The sequence below is a fragment of the Thamnophis elegans genome, chromosome 7 (assembly GCF_009769535.1).
Source record: "Thamnophis elegans isolate rThaEle1 chromosome 7, rThaEle1.pri, whole genome shotgun sequence".
NCBI classification, from domain to species: domain Eukaryota; kingdom Metazoa; phylum Chordata; class Lepidosauria; order Squamata; family Colubridae; genus Thamnophis; species Thamnophis elegans.
This window is the reverse complement of record NC_045547.1, coordinates 26,493,300-26,517,667: the sequence shown is the minus strand read 5'-3', so window position 1 is coordinate 26,517,667 and position 24,368 is coordinate 26,493,300. Positions and strand designations below refer to the sequence as shown.

The window sequence follows — 24,368 nt, the reverse complement described above, 5'->3', positions numbered from 1 at the left end:
GGGATTGAGGTGAAGACATAGATGTCTTCTTATAGTGTTATCACGGGGCTTTTGAACCTATAGAGCCCAAGGAAATGAACAGTTCTCTGAAATCTTATCTACACCACTTATGGATTGAACCCTGGATAGTCTTGGTAATATCAGCTAGTAGAAAGACTGCAAGTTAGATGCAGGCAACAAGCAATATCAGATTTCAGTAACATGAAATGCATGGGCCAGTTCAAGAGGCATTGGTCCATCCACATTTCAAGAAGCCAACAAAAGCTAACAACTACTGTCCTATCTCTGATCTTCCCTTTGAGAAGAAGGCTAGTGAGTAGAGCTGCAGATTACAGACCTAGAATTGGGGCAAAAACTTCACTGGTGATTTTCATGGATTACCTATGGGAGGATCTGGATGGAGTTGGTGTGAACATCCTTGTCCACCCAGATTTTTCAGAGGTTTTGATGCTGTCAACCATATTACTTTTCTTGACTGTGTGTGAGGGTTAGTTGGGGGCATAGTGGTATATATAATTTTTATATAGCCACCCATATTATAACAAACTCTGGGTGGTTCCCAAACAAAAACTAAAGTAAGTATCTTATTCAACATCTATATCAGCGGTGTCAAACTCACATTGTCATGGCAGCATCATGTGACATATCGGGACTTTCTTCCTTTTTGCTAAACCAGGTGTGGGCGTGGCCAGCATGTGATGCATCCAGCCCATGGGCCAGGAGTTTGTCAGCCCTGATCTATATCGAAATGATGTGATAGGTTATCCATATGTTCAGAGTGAGTTATCATCAATATGCAACTGATACTTCTCTACTATGGACAGATTAGATTAGGAAAATGGAGAAAGTCAAGAACTGGTGTTTGGAGATTGAGGGGTATAGACAGGGAAAAACAGGCTGAAACTCAACTCAAAAGCCATTTGAATCCAAGATTGCACCTTTTTATGAGGTTGTGTTTCCCCCAAAGAGCATGGTCACCAGCCTGGATTCATAACTCTGTGTTTGGAGGGCTTTTACACGGCTTTGGCTATTAAATCACAACTTTTAAAGGTTGCTTTCCTTGGAACAACATACTGTGCCTATGCATATTCTAGAAATAATAATTATGCACAACATTGACTTTGATGTGCATTAACATAATTAGGTGGAAATTTGCCTAAAATAAATGTAAAGAATCCAACCTCACAATCCTATGCACTTCTACTCAGAAGTAAGCATTTTGAACACAGCATTCCAAACTATAATTCTTTTCTTGTAGCTCTGAAAAAGCAAAGAATTTTGATGATGGGAAAAACAGCTCTGTTACTATTGTTTGAATAGAGCAGCTCATTCATATTTGTTTAATTTAGTCTTGTGAAGTGTAGTATCACCTCAAAGAATGAATCAACTCCGCCTCCGCAGCCTTTTACTTTCCTGTCAAAGGAGGGGTAAAAAATTTCCTTTCTACGTCAAGAAGACTTACCAAGTGGGTTTAAACAGACCACAGTCACTCTACAACTCCAGACATGTGCACAGAAAGAAGAAGGCTTCTGTGCTGTTCCCAAAAGAATTTCTCGGTTTCATGCTACTCACAATTCCCAAACATTGTCCGTCTTAACATATTTATTTAAGAAAGAAAATAATGACACTAGTTAAGGTAATGGTAGCAGAAGAGGGTGAGGAGTGGGGGATAATGTTTGGCCAGAGCTTTGAGAAAGTTATTTTCTTGAAGAGTAAAAAAAGGGGAAGGGGGATAGGGAGTTTTTAAATGTTCATTGTTCTGAATTGTGTGTATTTCATAGATACAGCATGTCTTTTTCGATATTGCTTAAATGGATGATATTGTGTTTATCAGCTGTGCTTCCAAGATACAAAGCATCTTAGATCAGATTGAAGTTGAACCCATGTTGATTTCCATTATAATCACACAAATTATAGGCTAGAAAATATAGAATATGGAATCATAGGGCTGGAAGGGACATTGGAGGTCTACTAGTCCACCCCTTGCTCAAAACAGGAGGCCTTAAACTTAATGCAATCTGATGCCTTCCTTACTGGGAATTTTGTAGGTTAGTTCAACAAATTTTGAGGATACTAGATAGTTGGCTGCTGAAAAGCAAGTGTTATCAGATTCAAATATCATACTGCAAGTGTAGTCATATTGAATTACGTGTGTAGCTGTGGTTGCATCATGTATAAAGAAGTAGAAAATATGCCACAGAGTGTGCCAGTGGAGATCAGTTTGACAGCAAGTGTTTTTAATCTCCATTCTTTAGAGATATTCAGTAGAAAAGTGTGGACAAGTTTATATTTGTGTTGTTTTTCTAGTATCTGCTTATCAATCTGATGATAGTGACCTTTACAATTTCATAAAAAGTGTTCAGCACAAGATGGAGGGGGCCTATGAAAAAAATGCACACAGATACAGATTATGAATGATAATTTGAGGAGGAAAAAACATTATCCTAACTTGGAATATGTTTTGTTGTTTCAGTCTTGACTTCCTGAAACACTTTTTCTAATGCTATAATTTAATGAATTCATTAATTCGTTCCAATACTATGCACCATTTAGAACAGTTCATTCAGTTTGGGTGTATTTACATTCCTTGTAGGCCAAGTAGCAAGTAACATTTACTGGTTGAATTTGGGCAATCAAAGATTACGCAATACATGTTTCTCAAAGGCTATGGGATTTTTCCAAAGGATTGCCTAGCTCTCAGATAGAGTGATCTAACTCTTTCAGATGCCTGGATGAAACTATGTAGATGTCAATAGCTAAAGTGTCTCAAATATATAAAATAAAAAAACACCAAACACTGAAAAGTATGGAAAAATATGTATCTGCCATATCTGGGGGAAATGAGCATGCCCCAAAATACTATCACTAGAGGTGGTATATTTTATTTTATTGTTGTTAGCATCAATGAGAAAAATAGCTTAAGCAAGTGATGGAGAGAAACAAAAGAAAGGAAAAACAAAATCACATTTTTTTTTCATTACCCTGTTATTATGAGCCCAGGAGGAGGTTTCTCCATTCAACTAGTTCTCCAATCTCCAGTAGTAGGATTATTCTAACAGAACCAATAATTTGCCAGGTAGATGCAGCATTATACTCGCACATTATTTCTTAGCAGTGCAAACCATTACTCTTGTTTCCAATATTCTTTATACCATTGGATATTTACAGTAAAAGAATTAACGCAATGCCAAACATGATGCTTGTTGTCCTTTTTCTTTTCCTGCTTTTTATTTCAGGAAATCCGTCATCTTGTTGAAAGTAAAAACATCATGGGCAGAAGGGAGAAAAACAAAAAGTTCCAATGCATAAAAGTGAAAATAAATTTCTCCCCCACTGTTCTTTACTTTGCTTAAATAAAGCCGTGTTCCCTGCTTGTTTTATAATCAACGGGTTTCCGCCATGTTCCACAGTGTGAATTCTGCACATTAAAAAAATGATATGTTTTCCTTACCCTCAGTGCCGCTTTTAAAGAAAAAGAAAGAAAAGAAACATTTTCTTTATTTGGCAAGTGGCAATTTGGGATTTATTGGTCCCCAACTTGTGATTTCATGGACAGCTTTTTGAATATATGATCGATTTGCCATTCCTCTAGTGCTTTTCACAATTCTTCTGGCTAGAATGTTGACAAAACTTTGAGGATTTCTTTTCAACAGACGTTTATACTGAACTTGAGCTGTATCTCGTGTCACAATTGGGAAAAGCTTCTTGAGTCATATAAAAAGGTTTAAATGACACAATCTTGGAAAGACAGTAGCAAAAGCTCCATGTCTAGCCAGGACCCACCAGCTGCTACAATAGCATGCTCTAACTAAAGCAAGTATTATGAACAGAGGCCTGTGGTCTGAGATTTCTTTGTTCCAGAAGTAAAGAGACACCACAAATTATCCTCCAGCTTTTCAAGGGCAATTATGGAAACAATAGTCAAAGTGCTGGGTAGGTCTTGTTTGAGAGCTTGTTCTCCATTGTGGTTTACCATGGAGCAAAAAGACCACCAGCTAGGAGAAACTTTAGCAATCAACTTGGTTCTTAGAAAATTACACCTCAAGTCCACACTAACTTCTTGTCAATTGTTAATTCCTATGAATAAACATACTAGAGCTCAGGTATGTAAAGTAACTATGCTGCTAAACTAACAGGAAGCATGCCAACTCATGTTGCTGAAAGAATTTGCATCAGTGAAATTTGCCCACCTGCATGCTTGGATATTCCACCATTCTTATTTCCCAAGATCAGGCTGAGGTTTCTGATTCTTGACTCTTGCAAATGCTTATCTATGTTTTTGCTTTATTTACAAAAAAAATGGTGTAGGTTACCTAATGTCACTCCCTTTTTCAGGAGAATGGCAGTGGTGGGATTCAATTTTTTTTACTACCGGTTCTGTAGACAGGTCGCATAGAGTAGGCCTCCTCCGAATTCCATCCGCCAGTCAGTGCCGACTGGCGACTACGCGGAGGAGAGCCTTCTCAGTTGCAGCTCCGACGCTTTGGAACGATCTCCCCATGGAGATTCGCACCCTCACCACCGTCCAGACCTTCCGCACAGCCCTCAAGATCTGGCTATCCCGTCAGGCCTGGGGATAAGACCCTAACCTCGCCCCACCCGAATGCTGAATGAATGTTGTGTTTTACTGGTTTATTTTTTATTCACACGTTTTTTTCTTGTGTTTTGTCTTGCACCCCCTTCCTATTTATTGTAAGCCGCCCTGAGTCCCCTCAGGGAAAAGGGCGGCCTATAAATGTCATTAAAATGAAATGAAAAATGAAAATGGTTGGTGTTTCTGTTTTGCAGAAACATTGTGTGAAATATTAAAAAATAAAAGATTGGAGATAGGGGTTCTTCATTATTCTTTTCCTAAAAGACTCAGTTTGGGAATAAATCCAACAAACATAAATGCTGCTTGTGAAAACTCTTCTGATTTCTTCTATGAAATTAAAATAGTCATGTCTTATTTTACAAAGAAAAAAAAGCAATTTTCTGTTTGAAGGGCTGGCTCTCCAGTTGAGGTCAACTTTAAAAATTAAGGACCATGAAAGCAAAGACCCAGACCTGTAAAATTGTCCATCTACAGTACATGTTCAAGCTGCATCAGGACCGCAGCTTGAACTAGCACGGGAAATAAATCCTGAACCCCTAAGCAGAGATGCTTTGTTTTATTGCTATGACTATAGTAAATATTCCTGAATATACATCTCTATATAGAATTAAGCACATATCGGCTTTATACAAATCTGTGATCGCTTGTGTATAGAAGAGAAAGATGGGCTCCAGAAACTGCTAGCCTAAATGAGAACAGCTGTCACTTTATTGCCCCGTCTTTTAGACTGATCTTAATCTGCAGCAAGAGCAATCACTCTGTTTCAAGTGGCATTTATGAGGTGCAGATATCTGAAATGCTACAGAAGGCATTGGAGCCCACTTTGGTAAAACCTTAAGTTCTGTCTTCATTAGGCATCAGGTTTAACCAGCATAAACTGGATGTTGCAATGGCAGGTCTCGTATCTACAGCCTCTCCAGAGATGGAGCTATCTCATTCAGTGCCAATGTAAGTTCCATTGTCAATCCAATTGTCTTCTGTACGAACACAGTATGGCAGGGGTGCCAAACTCGATTTCATTGAGGGCCGCATCAGGATTGTGTTTCGTCTTGGGGGGCTGGGGTGGACGTGACCAGGGTGGGTGTGGACAGCACGATCTCACTCATGTTGGGGGTGCCTGCGATGGCCTGAGCGCTCTGCCAGCGAAAACAGGCTCCCAAACTCCGATTTCAGCTGCGACTGCCTTCCGCAACCTTCTACCAGTGAAAATGGAGCTTTGGAAGGCTGCATGCAGACCTCACAAGCTCTGTTTTCTCTTGCAGAGGCACTGTAGGCTGGCTCTTCCCTATTTCCAGGGCAGTCCTGCAGGCCAGATCTAAGCACCCGACAGGCCAGATCTGGGCCTCGGGCCTTGAGTTTGAAACCCCTGCTGTATGGCTAATTTTGGCCAGTCCTCCAACTAGATTTTGTTGCCGGCAGGAAACTATTTCAGCTAGCCCCTAGCTGTATTGGGAAAATAGGAATAACTAAAAAAAAAACCATCAAACATTCAAATGTGCAACTAAGATTTGGAGGGTTCATCCTGTTGCTTTACTTACAGTGAATAGTTCATTTGTCTCTAGTGTGACAGTGTCATTTCCTATTCCATAACTCTACCAGCCTCTGCTTCTACGATCAGTACAGGCGACTTTGTAAATTCAAATAACATTATCCTTTTTGTTTTCCTGTTTCTCATAAGAAAACAAATCTTAACTAAACAAATACTCTGGAGTTCCATGGTTTGTTTTATACAAGGTTTCAGTACAAACATGTTTGTTCTAGTTAAACTCTTGCCATATCCTTTCTTAATTATATTCAACACCTTCCCACGAGAACTGTGACTGGGGTTATATAAATAGCCGGCTTGGGTCTCAGCTTCACTCTTGAGGCTGTTATGCCCTTCATGCATGTAGCACAAGCACATCATTAAAGTGGAAATCCTACCACATTTATTTTGCAGTAGAATTATTGATTGCCACAAGAATTATTACAAGTGAATATACACGGGAACTGGATTATACCAATCTTCACCTATGAGGACCATAAGATTATTTTGGGGAGCCTTGAAGCATATTTTGCTTCATCCAGTGCAAAAGAATTGTCCATAGGAAAGGTTGCTGGTCCTCATTCCAACTTCTCTGAAATCCACTAGAGAAGTACATAACGCTAAGAATGGAAAGAGGAAAAGGGAAAGTCAGGGAGGGGAGTGTTTGAAAGGGTAAATAGGGGGAGCAAAAGTAACATTCTAAGTGTAATGGAATGTGTTATGCCCCCATCGGAGCCTGAATCCGCAGAAAAGATGAGCTAGAGCTGGGCCCGATGGTCGTTGAGTGGGTGGCCTTGTTGGCATCAGAGGAAGGATGAGGCAGCAGGATGAGGCAGCACCAGGCCACTCAGGCTTGGGACAGCTTGCCAGCAGGGAGAAAGTGGGGCAGGATAACTAAGGGAAGACAGGCAGTGGAGATGAAAAGCAACGGAGCTCAGGCAATGAGCAAGGACCTCCCACTCCTGATCCCCGAGCACAGAGAATGAAGAGAGGGCAGGAACAGCACAGACTGACTCAATAATTCAGGGGGAGAGCGCCCCACCCCTCTTCGCAAGCACACTTGGGGACTGAGACTTAAGGAAATGCTGTATGGAGGGGCATTTGTTGGGAACAAATGCTGAATTTGTGGAGTTTTGTGTGCCGTTGATGACATATGGAGTTTGCTAGATTTTTTGCCTTATTCCTTGCTTTCTGGACTCATTGACTTATTCCCTTGCTCCGCTAGACTTCTTGCTTTGTACTAACAGCATTTTCCTGGACTACTGGAGGTGTGTGTGTGGGAGGGGGGGGGAGCACTTTGCTCTGGGACTGCCATAAATGGGGGAGCATTTGAGGGAAAGTTGGAGGTAATAAACAGGTATTTTGAACTATCAGCTGACTGTGTGGCCATTGTGCCTTGCCCCAGATCATCACAGAATGCATGGATGACCTTGAGGAAAGAAAAAAAGAGATGTTGCCTGGGAAACATTAAGACAAGAGGCTGCAGTCCCTTAATGGTCAGAGAAACAAAGGAAGGGCCTGAGATAATGGAACAAGTGTGGGAAGTTCATACCTTCCAACTTGCAAGATCTGTCAATGTATCCTTAATAAAGTAGATTTAACTCATGTAATCATGTTTCTTGACTGGTTTACTTGGCAAGATTGACACTATGACTGGAAGTTCACTGTTCAAGTGAGACGGTTGACTACTAAAAGTAAGAGTGTTTTAATGATGATGCCTTATGGAATGCTTCTGCAGGGAGTCTCAATCAGTACCCAATTCATACATTTATTGGTGAAATTCATTATGCTTTTAAATGCTTTCTTTTTAGTTGCATGACATATGACTAATCTTTTCTTTAGATTGAGGTGTGGTGCTTACACAGACATTTAGTGTCCTTCTAAGCTACATGTATTTCTGCTTTAATGCATTGTGTGTAATGAGAAGGCACATGAAAATGAAATTATAATATAATGTTTCTTGTATATGCAAAAACAAGTAGTCCTCAATGTACAACTACAATGGAGCCCAAAATTCCTACTGCTAAGTGAGACATTTGTTAAGTTTGCCCCATTTTATGACCTTTCTTGGCATAGTTGTTAAAGGAATCTCTGCAGCGGTTAACTTAGCAACACAGTTGTTAAATGAATCTGGTTTCTCCATTGACTTTGCTTGTGAGAAGTTCACAAATTTGATCACATGACCCTGGGACAGAAACTGTGCCAACTATCTGAATCAGCGGTGGGTTTCTATTTATCTTACTACCGGTTTGCCCCGTGTATGCGCAATCCAGGTGGATAGGCAGAGCCTCCCACCACCGCCACTACTGTTTGCCCGATCCAGAAACCCACCTCTGATCTGAATTTTGATAATATGACAATGGGATGCTGCAACAGTGGTGAGTGTGAAAATAAGTCAAAAGTGACTTTTTTCATTGCCGTTCTGACTTTGAACCAGGAAAATCTGCCAGCATTGATGTTAGTGATGGGAGTAAATGATCACAACTTGACCCTACCTCTGACATTTCCTTAGTGTGGGCTACGTGTGCAACCACTGCAGAGTTTAGTCTGTCTGGATGCAAAGCCATGTTTCCCATTCCAAAGCTATATCAAACAAGAGAGGTAGTGGCAATATTGCTGGGGAGAGCATGTCCTGGCCCTGGCCATGGCTATGATAACCTTGCTCTCTCACCTTCCCAAAGAACTGTGACATATGGTTTATGGGAAACCATATGTTTATGGGAATTTGGAACTCTGCAATATGAGGTACTCTTAATTTCAAAAATAAAGTCAGATATTGGAAGTTTGCCACCTTGCCACCTTTCTTGCTAATCAACATAATGCAACAGAGAGCTTCAGTGAAGAATAACTTCTTATATATAGAATTGCCACAGATGGAGATAACATACTCCATTCTATATTTTGATCTTAACCAGGTTTCTCTTTAAAGAGAAAACTGAGGATTGAACAGGAATAATATATTTTATTGGTTTTTAAAACTAAACATAATTTGCATCATTCTGTTTGATGAATCTAAAGTACTAAATTTTGTTATCTATACTTTTCCCATCATGGTGGTCAGCTTCAAAGGGGGAAAAAAAGATTCAGGAGAATAGAGGGTGGAATTTTAGCAGCTCCAATCTTACTCATTTTTGTAAAAATATTTATATGCTGCTCCAGTCCTTACAGACTATGGGCACTATGCAGCATGAAGTAAATGTAAAGGTTCCCCCCACACATATGTGCTAGTTGTTCCTGACTCTAGGGGGCGGTGTTCATCTCCGTTTCAAAGCCAAAGAGCCAGTGCTGTCTGAAGACGTCTCCGTGGGCATGTGGCTGGCATGATTAAATACCAAAGGCACACGGAACGCTGTTACCCACCAAAGATGGTTCCTATTTTTCTACTTGCATTTTTACATACTTTTAAACTGCTAGGTTGGCAGAAGCTGGGACAAGTAACGGGAGTCACTCCATTACGCTTTGCTAGGGATTCAAACTGCCGAACTGCTGACCTTTCAATTGACAAGCTCAGTGTCTTAGCCACTAAGCCACCATGTCCCTTAACTATGCAGCATACAATGCAATACAAACAAAATGATCCAAAATAACAATGGCAGTCAGCTAACTATTATAATTCTCCCTACAGGTTTTAGGCCAAAAGCTTGCTAGAACTGTACTGTGATTAACTTTTCCTAAAAGCAAGGTTGGTTGGTTGGTTGGTTGGTGTTGCTCATATTTCTTAGGCTAAAGTGTTACAGAAAGTGAGGACTACCATGACGCCCAAAACTAATCATCTTACAAAGGAGGCTACAAAAAAGATTCCAAAGTTCTGTTTTATTCCTGAGACTATTTATCATGTATATGAAGCCTTTGCATGAGATCACATTAAGATTTAGAATAAAGCATCATCAATATGCATGTGACAACTCTGCCTCTTTTCATCAGATTTAGTACTGGCAGTGAAAATGTTGAATCAACATTATGGACTGGGTGAGGGCCAACAAACTGCAGCTTAGTCCAAATGAGCCAGGAATACAGTTAGTGGAAGGCTTATCCGTCAAGCAGAGTGGCATTCAGCATGTTCTGGAATTAGCTGCAGGCCTCTAAATAATTACGTTTATAGCTTGGAGATTTTCTAGAGCTTTCATGGTCATTAGAGGCCTACTGTGACACAGAGTGCCTTTTACCACAGTACACTGATCTGCCTGTTATCATTCTTCTCAGACAGAGATAACCTTGTACAGTAATTAGTGTCCTAGCAACAACACATTTAATTTACTTTAAAGCACAGGTCTTCAAACTTGGCAACATTAAGATGCTGGCTGGAGAATTCTGGGAGTTGAAGTCCTCAAGTCTTAAAGTTGCCAAGTTTGGGGATCCCTGCTTTAAAGTATTTACATGTGGGGTTGCCCTTGAAAGTTATCCACATACTTCAGTTAATATTTATTTTATTTTTTATTTGTTTGGTTTGACAAGCATTTATAAGATAATAGATATAAGTATATACAAGATTATGGATACATGAAATGGAGACGAGTAAATGGGGTTGGTAGGACAGAAACGGTAGGCACGTCGGTGCGCTTATGCACGCTCCTTACAGACCACTTAGGAATAGGGTGAAGTCCACAGTAGACAGTCTAAGGTTAAAGTTTTGGGGGTTTGGGAAAGAAACCACTGAGCCTGGTAGAGCATTCCAGGCATTGACCACTCTGTTGCTGAAGTTGTATTTTCTGCAACTGAGTTTGGAGCAGTTTAACCTTTAAGTTTGCATCTATTGTGTGATTGTGTATTGTTGTGGTTGAAGCTGAAGTAGTTATTGATATTCTACTGAGTAGAAATAAGCATTATAAACATATTAAGCTAGTTTTATAAGAACTTTCCTGTTCATCTCTGGTCTTAGTTCAAGGGGGTGATATTAACTTATAAAGACTTTCACAGGTACAAACTACAATATCTGAAACCTGGGGTTCTCTTGGATGCATAGTTTCTGTTCAAGGAGCAGGTGACAGCTATAGCCAGGAGAGTTTTACATTAATTCCAAGTGTACCAGTTGTGCCCATTTGAAGATCAGGAGGCACTAATCACAATCACTCATGCTTTAGTCAACCCTCACCACCACCACCACCCCCCCCCCCGTTTAAATCACCACAACATGTTCAGTGTGAGGCTGCTCTTGAAGAGTATCTGGAACAGGCATGAAATCCTCTTATCTTCACTACTGGTTCGGTAGCTCGTGCGTCTGGCCATGCACAGTACATTGGTGGGTTCCAGATCCTGTTGCAACCGGTATGGTGCAATGGAACCCGGCATATCCCAAATGCACGCATGCAGCATGCATGCACACACACAGAGCACGTGCATGCGTCCTTACCTCTGTGACGCCTCCGCGATGCTCCAGCTGCTCAGCAGAGCATCGCACAGTCACTGTATGCTCCGTGTGTATGTGCAGAAGCGCCGAAGAGCTCAAATACATGTAGGGAGTTTGGGCAGGTGGGTGGGCCCTCCGGAGCCCATACTGGAATGGTACCCGATGCTCCCGGCAGGCACCAATACGCCCGTACTGGGGCATACCACCTAAAACCCACCACTGGCGCAGTACCTTCTGGGAATGAACAGAAGGTCAGTGATGATGTATGGTGGGTGGGCAGAGCTTCGTGCCGTCACCACTACGGGTTTGCCCAAACCGGTGCGAACAGCAGAATACCACCTCTGAACTGAAAGGTTCAACTGCAGTACATCAATATAACACCACTGCTATGAGAACTGCACTGGCTGCCAGTGAGCTTCCAGATACAATTCCAAATGATGGCTATCACCTTTAAAGCCTTCATGGCATGGGACCCAATTAATCCCCAGTGGTATTCACCATCCCACCAGATTTGGCAGAATGGACATAGTCCAGGTACCTTCAATGAAACATTGTCGCCTGGTAAGTCTCCGGAAATGTCCCTTTCTGTCATATTACCTGCCCTGTGGAATAGCTTCTTTCTCCAAACACAGACAGTCCCAACTCTATTAGCCTTTCACAAGGATCTGGCTTTCCCCTATTTAATCCAGGATGTTCATTGGGGGGGGGGGATCTCTAGTACAGTTGTATCTGATTGTGCCTTGATTGTGTTTTATTTGGTTTCTCTTTTTCTTATTTTGTTCATTACTGAAGGTTTTTTTTTAACAGATGGCTGACCATATGCACTGGTTGGATAAATACATACAGTACATAAATATATTGTTTTCACTAAGTTCTTACATGTACACTAAGACCTTTAGAGCCTTGATATTGGAGCCTTTCCTTGTGACTTCAATGGCTATCCAAAACAACTTTTTCAGAGATATTCTTCTAACTTTGTTTTGTCTTTTCCCAGCATGTATCCCCTTTTACTGCATTTAAGCAAGTTAAAATACATTTTTAATTTGTATGCTCTGAATAAAATAGTATGCTAATTTCAAACAAAAATGCTGTTAAAGCTGTTTAAATGAATATGTTTTAATTGTTTTACATTAATGCAAACTGTTCTTACATTTTTATTTTGCAATTTTAATTTGTTATGAAGTCTCCTGGAACAATCTGCTTTTGAAGGGTGACATACCAAATTTAACAACAAATAAATATAATGGTTCAAGTAGAAGTTGGGAGACTTGTACATAACAGTTGGTGATTGCAAATTTAACATATTTTTAAATCCCCAAATAACTTCCACCAATATCTGAGCAGTGTGTGTGGCAGCTGCTTATAAAGTCACATCTGAAGAATTCTGTTAAATTATTTTTTAAAGCCATTCATGTGCACTCATGTGCATCTGCCACATATCTAGGCTTTGTTCTCCAGAAGATATTGACAAAAGTTGTTGGGAAGTGCTTGTTGAAAGCTTCATTCTCCATAAGACTGTCAGACATATTTTCTTTTGATCATATGATAACCAAATGTTTCCAGGATCTGTTGAACACATCCAGACTGAAATCGCAACATTGAAACAGGCTTTCATGTTCTACTTTGATAGCGATTTCTTTCTCTTTTCAGCTCACAACTCCAGTTTTTCCAATGGTCATCAAGCTGGGACATGCTCATGCAGGAATAGGAAAGGTAAGCACATGCATAGACATTCTCACATGAATATGCAGAACCTCTTCAGTCCAATAAGTCAAACTTCTAAAATCTTTGTTTCAGCCCTTTCTTAAAAGAGGTAAAGCCATATATTGATCGTGTTGGCCAGACCATATGAAAGAAACAGATGGTTATTATCTAGCAGGCAGGATATTGAAGTAAAAAATGGTTACAGGAAATATAATATGAGGAGGGCAAGTATATTTTCTTCCATGGTAAATTCACAAAACCTGGAAACGTATCAGGGATAATTGTTTCTAGGAAAGCTAGGTTCTGTCTTTCATTGTACAAGCAGAATTTTTAATTGCAGAGCCTTTAACAGCAACATGGCAAAATATTCCTGCTTCTCCCCCTTCTCCCCCTTTTCTGGCACATATATCTGTGTGCATTCAGTTTTAATAAAATAAAGCAAAAATAAATCCTAGGATATCCATTGGCATTGAAAATAACAGTATCTTATTATTAGTTAGAATAATTCTCAGACGCTACAAAATATGCTATAACTTGGTTTTTCTGCCCAATAAAGCCATTTTTCCTGGAATTCTATTTTTATATCAGTATCTTCTTTGTTCCAAGGCAAATAAGAACTTGATTTTGAACTTAAGTGGCAATTCATTTGTAAGGAGAAAGTTGAGACCTCTTCAGTCTAACAAGCACTTTCTCTGCTTGGCAACCAACCTTGTAAGGAAGAACTAAACTAATCTGAGAAACAGTTAATTACCTGGCTTATGTGGGTCTTGCTTAATCGTGATATTTGAGGAAATCACAATAGCTTTGGATCATACAACACATGCTAGGACACCGGGATGGGGAACCTATGGCACATGTGCCACAGGTGGCACGTAGAGGCATTTGTCAGGGCAAGTGAGGCATTGCCTGTCAGCTGGCCAGCATGCATGCACGGCTGGCCAGCTGACTTTAGCCTTTTTTGAGGCCATTTTTCACCCTCCCCAGGCTCCAGAAGCTTTATAGGAGCCTGGGGAGGGTGAAAACAGACTCCCCTGCCCCCCGGTGGCCCTCTGGAGGCTTCAGGAGCTTCCCTGAAGCCTCTGGAGTGCAAAAACCTGACTCTACGGGCAAACCAGAAGTTCAGGAACGGACTTCCAGTTTGCTCGTAGGGCTGGTTTAAGCCCTCCGGAACTTTCAGGAGCCTTCCGGAGGCTTCCCTGAAGGCTACGGAAGACTAAAAACGGCCCAATGGACAAACCAGAAGTGACTTCAGGAAAGCTCCTGAAACCTCTGGAGGGCCCAGGGGAAGGCTGTTTTTGCCCTCCCCAGGCTCCTATAAAGCCTCTGGAGCCTGGGGAGGGAGAAAAAAACCATGCAAAAAATGGGGGGGCGCCTGTCATGCGCGCATGTGCGCTGGGGGTCACGCATTGCATTATGAGTGTGGCACGCCCACGCATGGCCCCCCTTCACTCCTCCCTCGCTTATGGAACGAGAGCCAAAATAGGTTCGCCATCGCTGGCCTAGCACATATCTCAACCTATACAATTAAAACCACAGTATAACTTAGTACAATTTGTAAACCTACCAGTACCAAATATATAGCAAACAAATGAGAGACTAAAGCTGGTAGAATTTAAATTGAGAGTAAAGAAGCCTAAAAAGTGAATTGGTTGTACCATTCCGTAATGTTTATATATTTTTCTTAATTTTAATATAGTTGGCTTCCATTTGAATTAAATACTGGGCCACTGTGATCATCCACCTTTTTAAAATGCTTTTTGTATTCCCATTATGGATTGGAAAAATCCACAAATTAGGCAAATTATTCCAGACAAAGGAGCACACATTTCTAAAAAGAAAACATCATCACTCTGTAATCCAGCATTGTCCAAAGATATTTCCGTGGTCATGTGACTAGCAAGATTATATGTCAAAGCACACAGAATGCTGTTACCTTCCCATCAAAGTGGTATATATTTATCTACTTGCATTTCCATGCTTTCAAACTGCTAGATGGGCAGGAGCTTGGGCAAGTACAGGAGCTCACCCCTGTACTCAGGTCTCAAACCCAGGCTGCCTGCTCAGGTCTCAAACCCAGGCTGCCTGCTTTCCAGCCGACAAGCCCAGTGTTTTTAACTACTGAACCATCACAGCCCATGAATGCACACATACTGTATGTGCATATGCAAATACATGATTTATTATCAGCCCAAATCAATCCACTTCAGAATAAAGGCCTCTTCATCTGCTTTAAAGCTTTTTCACAATACTTTCAAATTAAATTGTATCAACTTCCCAGTATTTCTTTGGACATTTTCTAGGTTTCTTAAGATTAGTTCATATGTAATCAAGGATTATTGTTTTGCAGCATAGATATGCTCATCAAGTGATATGGCTAGCCCATTCCATTTCCATGAGGCAATCTATTTAGCTATGTTATGTACTCCTATCTTTTGGCAAACCTATATACTTATATTTTTATCACTTTATGCTATGTTCAGCATTTGCCATGTTTTCAACTATACAACTTTAAACTTCTGCATTGTCCAAATTTCACATCCATATGTCATCACATCAATTGATTGATTAAGCAATTCCATCTTCTAGGGTTGATATATTGGGTTTGAGCATGAAATTGTCCAAGTGCTCTTCAATCTAGTTCAAAATTTCTTCTATAATGTCATCTTCTATGGTAATTTTTTTGACTGAAGGAGAGAGAGAGAGAGAGAGAGAGAGAGAGAGAGAGAGAGAGAGATTTATAATTCAATGCGTATTTACTTTATCTAATGCCAACTATTGATTGAACCAGCAGGAAGGAAATTCAGATCTACCGGCCAACAGATCAAGAGTTCAGAGCAAATTAGAAATCAGATAAGTTCTTGTGTTTGGCTGTCATAGCCAAGATTTCCTGCTGCACAAACCTTGGAATTCTATAGAAGCCAAAAATATATTGCCATTCTGATGTATTCTATTTCATTTCATATTAAAAGGAAGCCAGTAATTACAATGCTTCCTTTTAATTGGATGCCACATCTTAAGAGGGCAACTCAATCCTTGGCAAGTCCATTTGTTATCTTCACCCATGCAAAAGCCTCTACAGTAATCCCATGTAAAGTAACTTAAGATAATTGCCTTTCCTGGATCTAATCTTGCAATTTATCTATACTCAATCCAGAAATGTGCACTGAAAATAACTGGTCTTTGACTTTGATTTTATATAAACTAATCTGATAGTTTGTGATATCATATGGGGGGGGGGGTGCCTCAACTTCAGTGACCCCAGCAGAAGTTTTTCTTTACTAGTTTGGTTGTAGGATCAAAATTGTCAGAAGTAAATGTTCATTATCTTCAGTTATGGTTATGTTTATATACTTCGCTTCTTAATGGTAAGATTTTCTGAAAGGATTCATTGAGGTTTTCAACATTTCTGTGGTATAAAGTTTATTTACAGAGGGAGAGGGAGAAAGACTGAAATAAGATGGTTTACAGCATTAGCACTTTTCCCCATCAGATTTTTAGGAGAATCCTATTACTATTAGATTTGTTGTAGGAAGAAAATTCAGTTCTCTGCCTTAATTTCTACCCCTGGCAAACAAAGCTTGTAGAGTCCTTAGTGCTCTCTGAACTTGGTTGTTTTCTTGCAAACAATTTGTTACCAGACAAGTAACATTTTCAGTGCTAAAAAAGAGTGAAATTTGCTGTTTATATATTGTAGCTTGTCCTGTCGGTGTTACTAGGAGTGTTCTTTTCTCCTTAGTATTTCCTTGATTAGGTTATTGTTTGCTGCTTGAGTATTTGTCCGAATTGGTCTTTGGTTTACTGAAAATGTTTTGGAGGGCTTGCTGATTACAATAGTCTTTAAGTTGTTTGAGATATTTTTGGTGTATAGCAGAATTAGTCTTTTCGCAGCTTGTGTTGATTGTGCAGTAGTGAATTGAATGGTCAGGTACTTTTTGATAAAGTTGCATGGGTATTCATTTTGTTGGAAGATGTGTATATACTTTTTCTGGACATCAGAAACTGGAAACAAACTACCCACACAATGAAACTCCTCTAATACTTACTGTCAGAGAACACCCAAACTGATTGTTCAATTTATAGAATTATCTACAAGAATTACTGAGGTGGCAAATATTTTTTTTAAAGAAAAATATTTTAAGAAGGGATACAAAGCATGGGACTAAATATTTCTCATAATGTAGCTTGCAGGGTTACTTTCTAATTCCCCAATACATATTTTCCCAATTACATATTTGCTGTTACTTGTCACAGTTATCATTGTCCCTATTCTCACTCTCTTTGCCTTTTTCCATGAAATAAAATACAAAAGACAACAAAAGAATTGTTGGTGGCATAATGTGACCAACCCTCCAAATCATAAGAACATAAATGGTGTCATTTGAATGGAGCATTTTTATTTCACACCAGCATCAAAATTCTTCAACCAGCCCACCTTTGCAATCTGAATTATATTGATGAGCTGAACTACATTAATTATATGTAAATCAAGAAATCTCAAAAGGTATAAACAGATTGATAACAAAAGCTACATTAATAACAAAAGCTACATGTTCTTACGAATGAATCTTTTGAATTTTAACTTGTCCCACTCTATATTTATGTAATACTAGCCAGGTCGTACAAGCTGACATTGAAATCTCCCAGGTCTCCTGATTCAAATTCCAATTATATACTCATTTATTAGCTGTTTAGTTAAGGCCAAAATATATCAGCAGACAAGGACTGCAAGCCAAAACAGACTCTCTGAAAGAAACTTATCTGAATGGATTTTATTTAACAAAAGTTCCAAGATATAGGTCAAGGTTGTCATACAGACACAAACATCATGCAAGACTCCAAGATCAGATGGTTGTTTCCAAAAAGGAGTCATGGGTCACGGCTCAAGGGTGGGTTGCTGCTGGCATTACTGCTGGTTCAGCGCGCAAAAAAATTGTTGCAAAGGTTTTCTCTAGACCTATTATGAGCCACAGTGGAGCAGTGGTAAGAGTGCAGTATTGCAGACTTCTTCTACTGACTGCCAGCTGCCTGCAATTTGATAGTTCAATTCTCACCAGGATCAAGGTTGACTCATCCTTCTATACTTCCGGGGTGGGTAAAATGAGGACCAGTGGTGGGTTGATAACTGGTTTACTACTGGTTTACTACCAGTTTGCTCATGCTCACGCATGTGCAGAAGTGTCCAGGTGGATGGGCAGAGCCTCCCACCACCGCCACTACCAGTTCGGCTGAACCAGGCTGAACCGGGAGCAACCTACCTCTGATGAGGACCCAAAATTGTTGGAGGCAATATGCTGACTCTGTAAATTGCTTTGAGGGGGCTTAGAGGGGGTTGTAAAATAGTGCTATTTCTAGTGCTATTGCTATTACTGACCAAATGAGAGGACAGGATATATCTACAAATTTCTCCATATCTATATGAAACTTAAAACACTCATTGTGAAATATGCCATTTATATAATAACCTGGCTCCCAACCGTACCACTTTCCTTCAAATAGAGTCTTCACCTTTCTTTGACCAGATCATGGAACAGTGTTGTGCCAGTTTTATATTGAAGGGAAAGTACATTTCCTATTTATGGGTAATGTGTATTTTTGTAACTTTAACTTTGTTTTTAGGCCTCTAAAATTAGATCAAATAAAGAGATTTCTTCATATCCCTGTTAGTCATATTTCTTTCTCTTTTTTAAAGTACCTATTTAAGGCAATTCATGGACCAACACTTAGTTGTTTGTAGTTACTATTTGAATTATTTAGGGTGGAGTATTTTCATGCTTTGGGGATTTGGGTTGTTTGTTTTTTTACATGTAACCAAAAATAAGGTCATTAATGTCGTGTTTAAACATCAAGTCTTTTAGAGGAGAAAGTTTGTTCATCATCATGCTTTTTCCAAAGCTAGAAATAAGTGATTCTGAAGTATGAAAAACTGCTTGCAAAAGGAAAAGAGTAAAAGTCTTTAGCTGACAACAGGCAAATATTTTCTTTAAAGGAGGGCAAATAAGTTTAGATGTAACACAGGTTAAGCGTCCCATTCACAAATTCTGATTCATTTTACCAGCTGCACTCTTTGCTGTAAATTGAGCTCAAATAATGAGCTCAATTATTAAATCTTTTTTCTGAAAGTGACATTGTGTCACAATGTCAGTTTCTAGAAATTATTAGTAACATGGATTGTTCAGAATAAACCTCTTGTAGATGGAAATAACTGAAGCATTGTAATTGAGTTTTAAAATTCTTTCTGTAAGAAGATTTATAGTTTGTTTCTTGGCATGACTTCTTTGCAAAATAATTAAGTCTTTGGTTTCTAAATGGAAGCTCTTGGGAAATTGAAATGAGAAATTAGTAGAACGCATATCACACTGAGCTAGTGCTTGTGTTCTTTCAAGAAAAAATATAAGCGATATTTAAGCTTTCCACCCTTTGTCTATGTCTGTGTATATGAAATATATATTCTTGAAAAGAACTTCATAGTAATGCAAATCAAAATATGCTCCAGAAAATACCTCCAAGGTCCTTTCCAACTCTGTTATTCTGTTATTCCAAGCTAAATATTCCTAGAATCTCATATTTAATCTCAAAACATTTAAAGGCACATACTGTACATTCACATATCTTCAATAAAAAAAGAATAGTTAATTCAGACTTCTTAGCCATTATTGAATATTCACACCAATGTCCAGCATATTGCAACTCCTTCTGTCTCTTTTTCTCTTATAATTGTATTAAAATTAATTAGATTACTAATATTTGTAGTCCGAGTTCCCTTTGTGCAATTAAATAAATAAAATTTCCATACAGCTTTACTAATATATGAGTCTGATCACTGGCCAAAAGCTGCTTCTTTTTTGTCAAACCACACCTTGCCTTTTAGGGATAGAACCAAACTCTTCACTTAGTTTACTGAAGATTTGCTACCTCTTATTTATAAAACTCAATTGTTCAAACCTAAAGATCTATCTTAATACAGAGCTGCTTATATTCAGAGAAAGGAAAAAAATCTATCAAATTAGTGGTTCCAACCAAAACTACAGTGTGCAACACTTAGTTCAGAAATATGTTTATTGAACACCAAATTAGGAGCACCCAAAATTGAACATGTAACCTAAGACTTATGAGATTTTAAAAAAAACCCTGCAGTGTGTGTTCCATGGAAACAAAGCCACTCTTTAAATTTCCATTTCCTCCTATTTGAAAGGAGCCAAAGTATACATCTTTAGTCCAGATACTTTCACTTTTCATTTATAACCTAATTAAGTTTTCCCCTTTCAAAAAAAAGTTAATGGAATTGAAGGGGGAAACATTGACAGTGACCTGGGAGATAAAGCCATGAGCAACATATGAACTGAGCCACAGAAAGGGCTGATCTTGCATTGTCTTCTGCCTTGATTTTTTTTCAGTACTTTTTTAATACTCAGTTTTAAAGTCAGCTTTTTGCCTCTACTGAATGTTCCTTTCCCAGCTCTGAAATATGGGCACTTCTATCCAAGCTCCTCACTTCAGCACAAAGATATCCCACCTTCATGCACTGTTCATCAGCAATTGCCTACACATTACACAAGTACCTGCAGTTGGCATGTTGACAAATCAGCCAACGCTGTTGATTACCCCAAATTATTTTTCTATTTTTTTAAAATAACAACAATAATAATAATTAATAATAATTTCACAAACTGACTACCTACAACGCCATGACCACGTTGCTAAGATCATTCACTGGAAATTGTGCCAAAAGTTTGGATTTGAGTACAGCAAAAACCACTGGGAACATCAGGTTCAGAAGGTTTTAGAGAATGAGAAAGTCAAGATCTTGTGGGACTTCAGAATTCAGACTGACAGGCACTTGGCCCACGACACACCTGACATAACAATAGTTGAAAAGAAAAAAAGTATGGTTCATTGACATTGCAATATCTGGAGATGCACGAATTGAAGATAAACAGCAAGAAAAAAATCACAAAGTACCGGGACTTGCAAATTGAAGTTGAGTGACTGTGGAAAAAGAAATTGTGTGTTGCCCTGATTGTAATTCGAGTCCTTGAAGCAATACCCAAAGGGCTACCTCGCTATTTGGAAATTTTAAATTTATCAGACTTGAACATTCTGATTCTACAAAAAACCACCCTACTTGGAACAGCTTATATCCTCTGACGTTACCTGAACAGTTCCTAGGTCCTTGGTTAGGACTCGAGCTCTTGAGCTACCAACCAGCCCCAAGGCTGTGAATCTCACCAAAGATTAACCACATAATAATAATAATTTAAAAAGCAGCCAGTCTGTGAATTCTCAAAGTCTTTGCCTGAAGCAGATAACATCAGGTGAAACTCAGACACCAACTGCCAATAACATTCTAATATTCTAACATAATATGTTGAGACCTTGGAAAAAGTTCAGAGAAGAGCAACTAATATGTTCAAAGGCCTAGAGATTAAAACATATGAAGAACGGCTGCAGGGTTTGGGTTTGGCTAGTCTAAAGGAAAGAAGAATTAGGAGTAACATGATAGCAGTATTCCAGAATTTGAGAAGCTGCCACAAAAAGGAGGGGGATCAAATTATTTTACAAAGCACCAGAGGGCAGGACAAGAAACAATGGTTGGAAATTAATCAAAGAGAGAAGCAACCTGGAATTAAGAAAAAATGTCCTAATAGTGAGGACAATTAACCAGTGGAATAACTTCCCGTCAGAAATCGTGGGCACTCCATCACTGGAGCTTTTTAAGAAGAAACTAGACAGCCACTTATCTGAAATGGTATAGGTTCTCCTGCTTGAATGGTTGGGTGGTCTGTTCCAGCTCTAAGCTATGCTGTGCTGTGCTGTGCTGTGTTATGCTATGCTATTCCTTATTCTGAAACACGCTATAGAGACAGAGTCAGCAGTGCAGAGCACACTTGTGTGTGTGAAATAAGGCACATTGTGTGCAACAGTCAAACTTAGGTCAGCTTTGGCTCCTTTAGCCAGCAGATCTACCAAGCTGTCTGGATTCAGCCTTGCCTTGCCTGTTAATTAGAAGGCAAACAATCTATGAACTGAGTGAGGAATTAAATGGGTATATACAGGTAGTCCTCAACTTACAACAGTTCATTCAGTGACCACTTGAAGTTCAAATGGCACTGAAAAAAGTGACATGACCATTTTTCACACTTATAATTGTTGCAGCATCCCCATGGTCACATGATCAGAATCCAGATGCTTGGCAACTGGCCCATATTTATGACAGTTGCAATGTCCCTGGATCATGTGATCTCCTTGCGCAAACTTTCAACAAAGTCAATGGGGAAACCAGATTCACTTACAAACAAGTTACTAATTTAACAACTGCAGTGATTCGTTTAACAAATTTGGCAAACAAAAGTTGTAAAATGGGACAAAAGTCACTTAACAAATTTCTCAATTAATGACATAATTTTTGGGCTCAATTGTGGTTGTAAGTTGAGGACTACTTGTATAATGATAAAATGCTGAGGGCTCCTGGGTACCTACAAAGTTGTGGTGCCCCAATGCTTTTCCTGAAGTCCTCAAACTCATTGAAGATGTGAGATGTAAGAAGTACAGTATGTATATTTTCCTCAAATCTGCAACGTTTCTCTGCAGTTACTTCTTTTGTGTGTGGTTGTATAAAGGGGAAAAAACATACTGTACACAAACTGATTTCATGCAAACATAACTGACCCCTCAGCAGACAAGGATCAGATACAATTATGCTTGTATCTATTTGGACCTCAGCAGATCAGCACAGAATACTTTTATTTGGATGCTGATATCTGCTTAAAAAAACAGATACAGGAAGTTGCAAAAGGCATAGTGAGACCATCCACTTCCTTTGTTTGTTTGTTTGTTTGTTTGTTTGTTTGTTTGAACATTAATTGCTCTTGGGATCATTTGGCTGAAAAATATAGGAAAAAGTTCAAAGAAGTTTTCAAGTAGAGATAACACAATATTTTAACATTATCTGGATATGAAATTTGTAATCCTTTTAATCCCAGCATCCTGGATTATTAGATAGCACTTCTAACAGTATTTAACACTGTTACTTTTATTTGGCAAAAATGCCACCCATTAATAAAGTTGGAGAATCAAATTTTAACAATAAGCAATCACTCCTATTCTCAAGCATAGACTTGAAAAAAGCATGCTCCCACATGCATGCACACACACACATACAGACATTTCAAAGCTAAGAAGCCTGTAATCAAGAGAGTATACGGCTTCTGCTCTTTCACACACTCTTATTTGGCCATTGTGTGAGACAAGACTGTGTTCATATAGTATTTAGAAGCAAGATGCTTACTCTGTGGTTATAACATTGCAGTCTGGTCAAATGCCAATAGCAATGACACCTACTTACATACCGCTTCATAATGTTTTACAGCCCTCTTTACAGAATCTCAAATTATTGCCCTCAACAATCTGGGCCTTCATTTTACCCAACTTGGAAGGATTGAAAACCGAGTCAACCTTGAGCTGATCAAGATCAAGCTGCTGTCAGGCAGCAGAATTAGCCTGCAATACTGCATTCTAACCACTGCACCACCATGGCTCCTATCTTTCCAAAGAAAGAGAAACCATGAGAGTCTGCCCTTACTGGAAGTTTCAGAGGTTTAGATTAGCTAAATTCCAATCATTGTGACGTAATACTCCGAAATAGCAAAATTGTTCTGGAAAGAATAATCAGAGAGCTTGTAGGCTGTATAATAATTTCCGTCCCTGATCTTTTCATAAAAACCCATATATTGGGAAGGGTCATTTAGGCCAGGAAACCCAAGTCAACATCCTACCGAGTGCAGTAATCCAAATTAAAGAATTCCTGAGACGTGATTACTCTGTTTCCAACTGTTTTTGGCTTGCCAAGAAAGCTATGTGTAAATGCAGCAAGTTTTTTTTAAATTCTATATTACTGTAGATAGATAAATGGGCTTCAGGTTTTATCTTCCTTCCTCAATCTGATGATTTCCAGATGAATTCGGACTTCCATGATACATGCCAGCATTTAGAATTCTGAAAGTTAAAATCCCAACCCAGTTGGAGGCCACCAGTTTCAGGATTAATAGTTTACATTTATTTGGACTACCAATAATAAGTAAACTTAATGGGGGAACAAGGGGATCAGGATTCCAGAAGAAAGAAAATTGAATCAAAGTTTTGACATGAATAAAGTTGATCTCCAACTAATATTTCTTAGAGCCTGTAGATGACTCTAGAGC

General features: G+C 39.1%; 1 protein-coding gene across 2 annotated transcripts in view; it reads left to right on the top strand.

Annotated features, from left to right (window-relative positions):
* SYN3 (synapsin III) overlaps nt 1-24,368 on the top strand; it is a 178,712-nt gene that overhangs the window by 119,939 nt on the left and 34,405 nt on the right. For both annotated transcript variants that reach the window (XM_032221727.1, XM_032221728.1), the window contains exon 6: nt 13,117-13,179. In XM_032221727.1, coding sequence (XP_032077618.1) covers nt 13,117-13,179 — 63 coding nt within the window. The remainder of the gene's footprint in view (nt 1-13,116; nt 13,180-24,368) is intronic.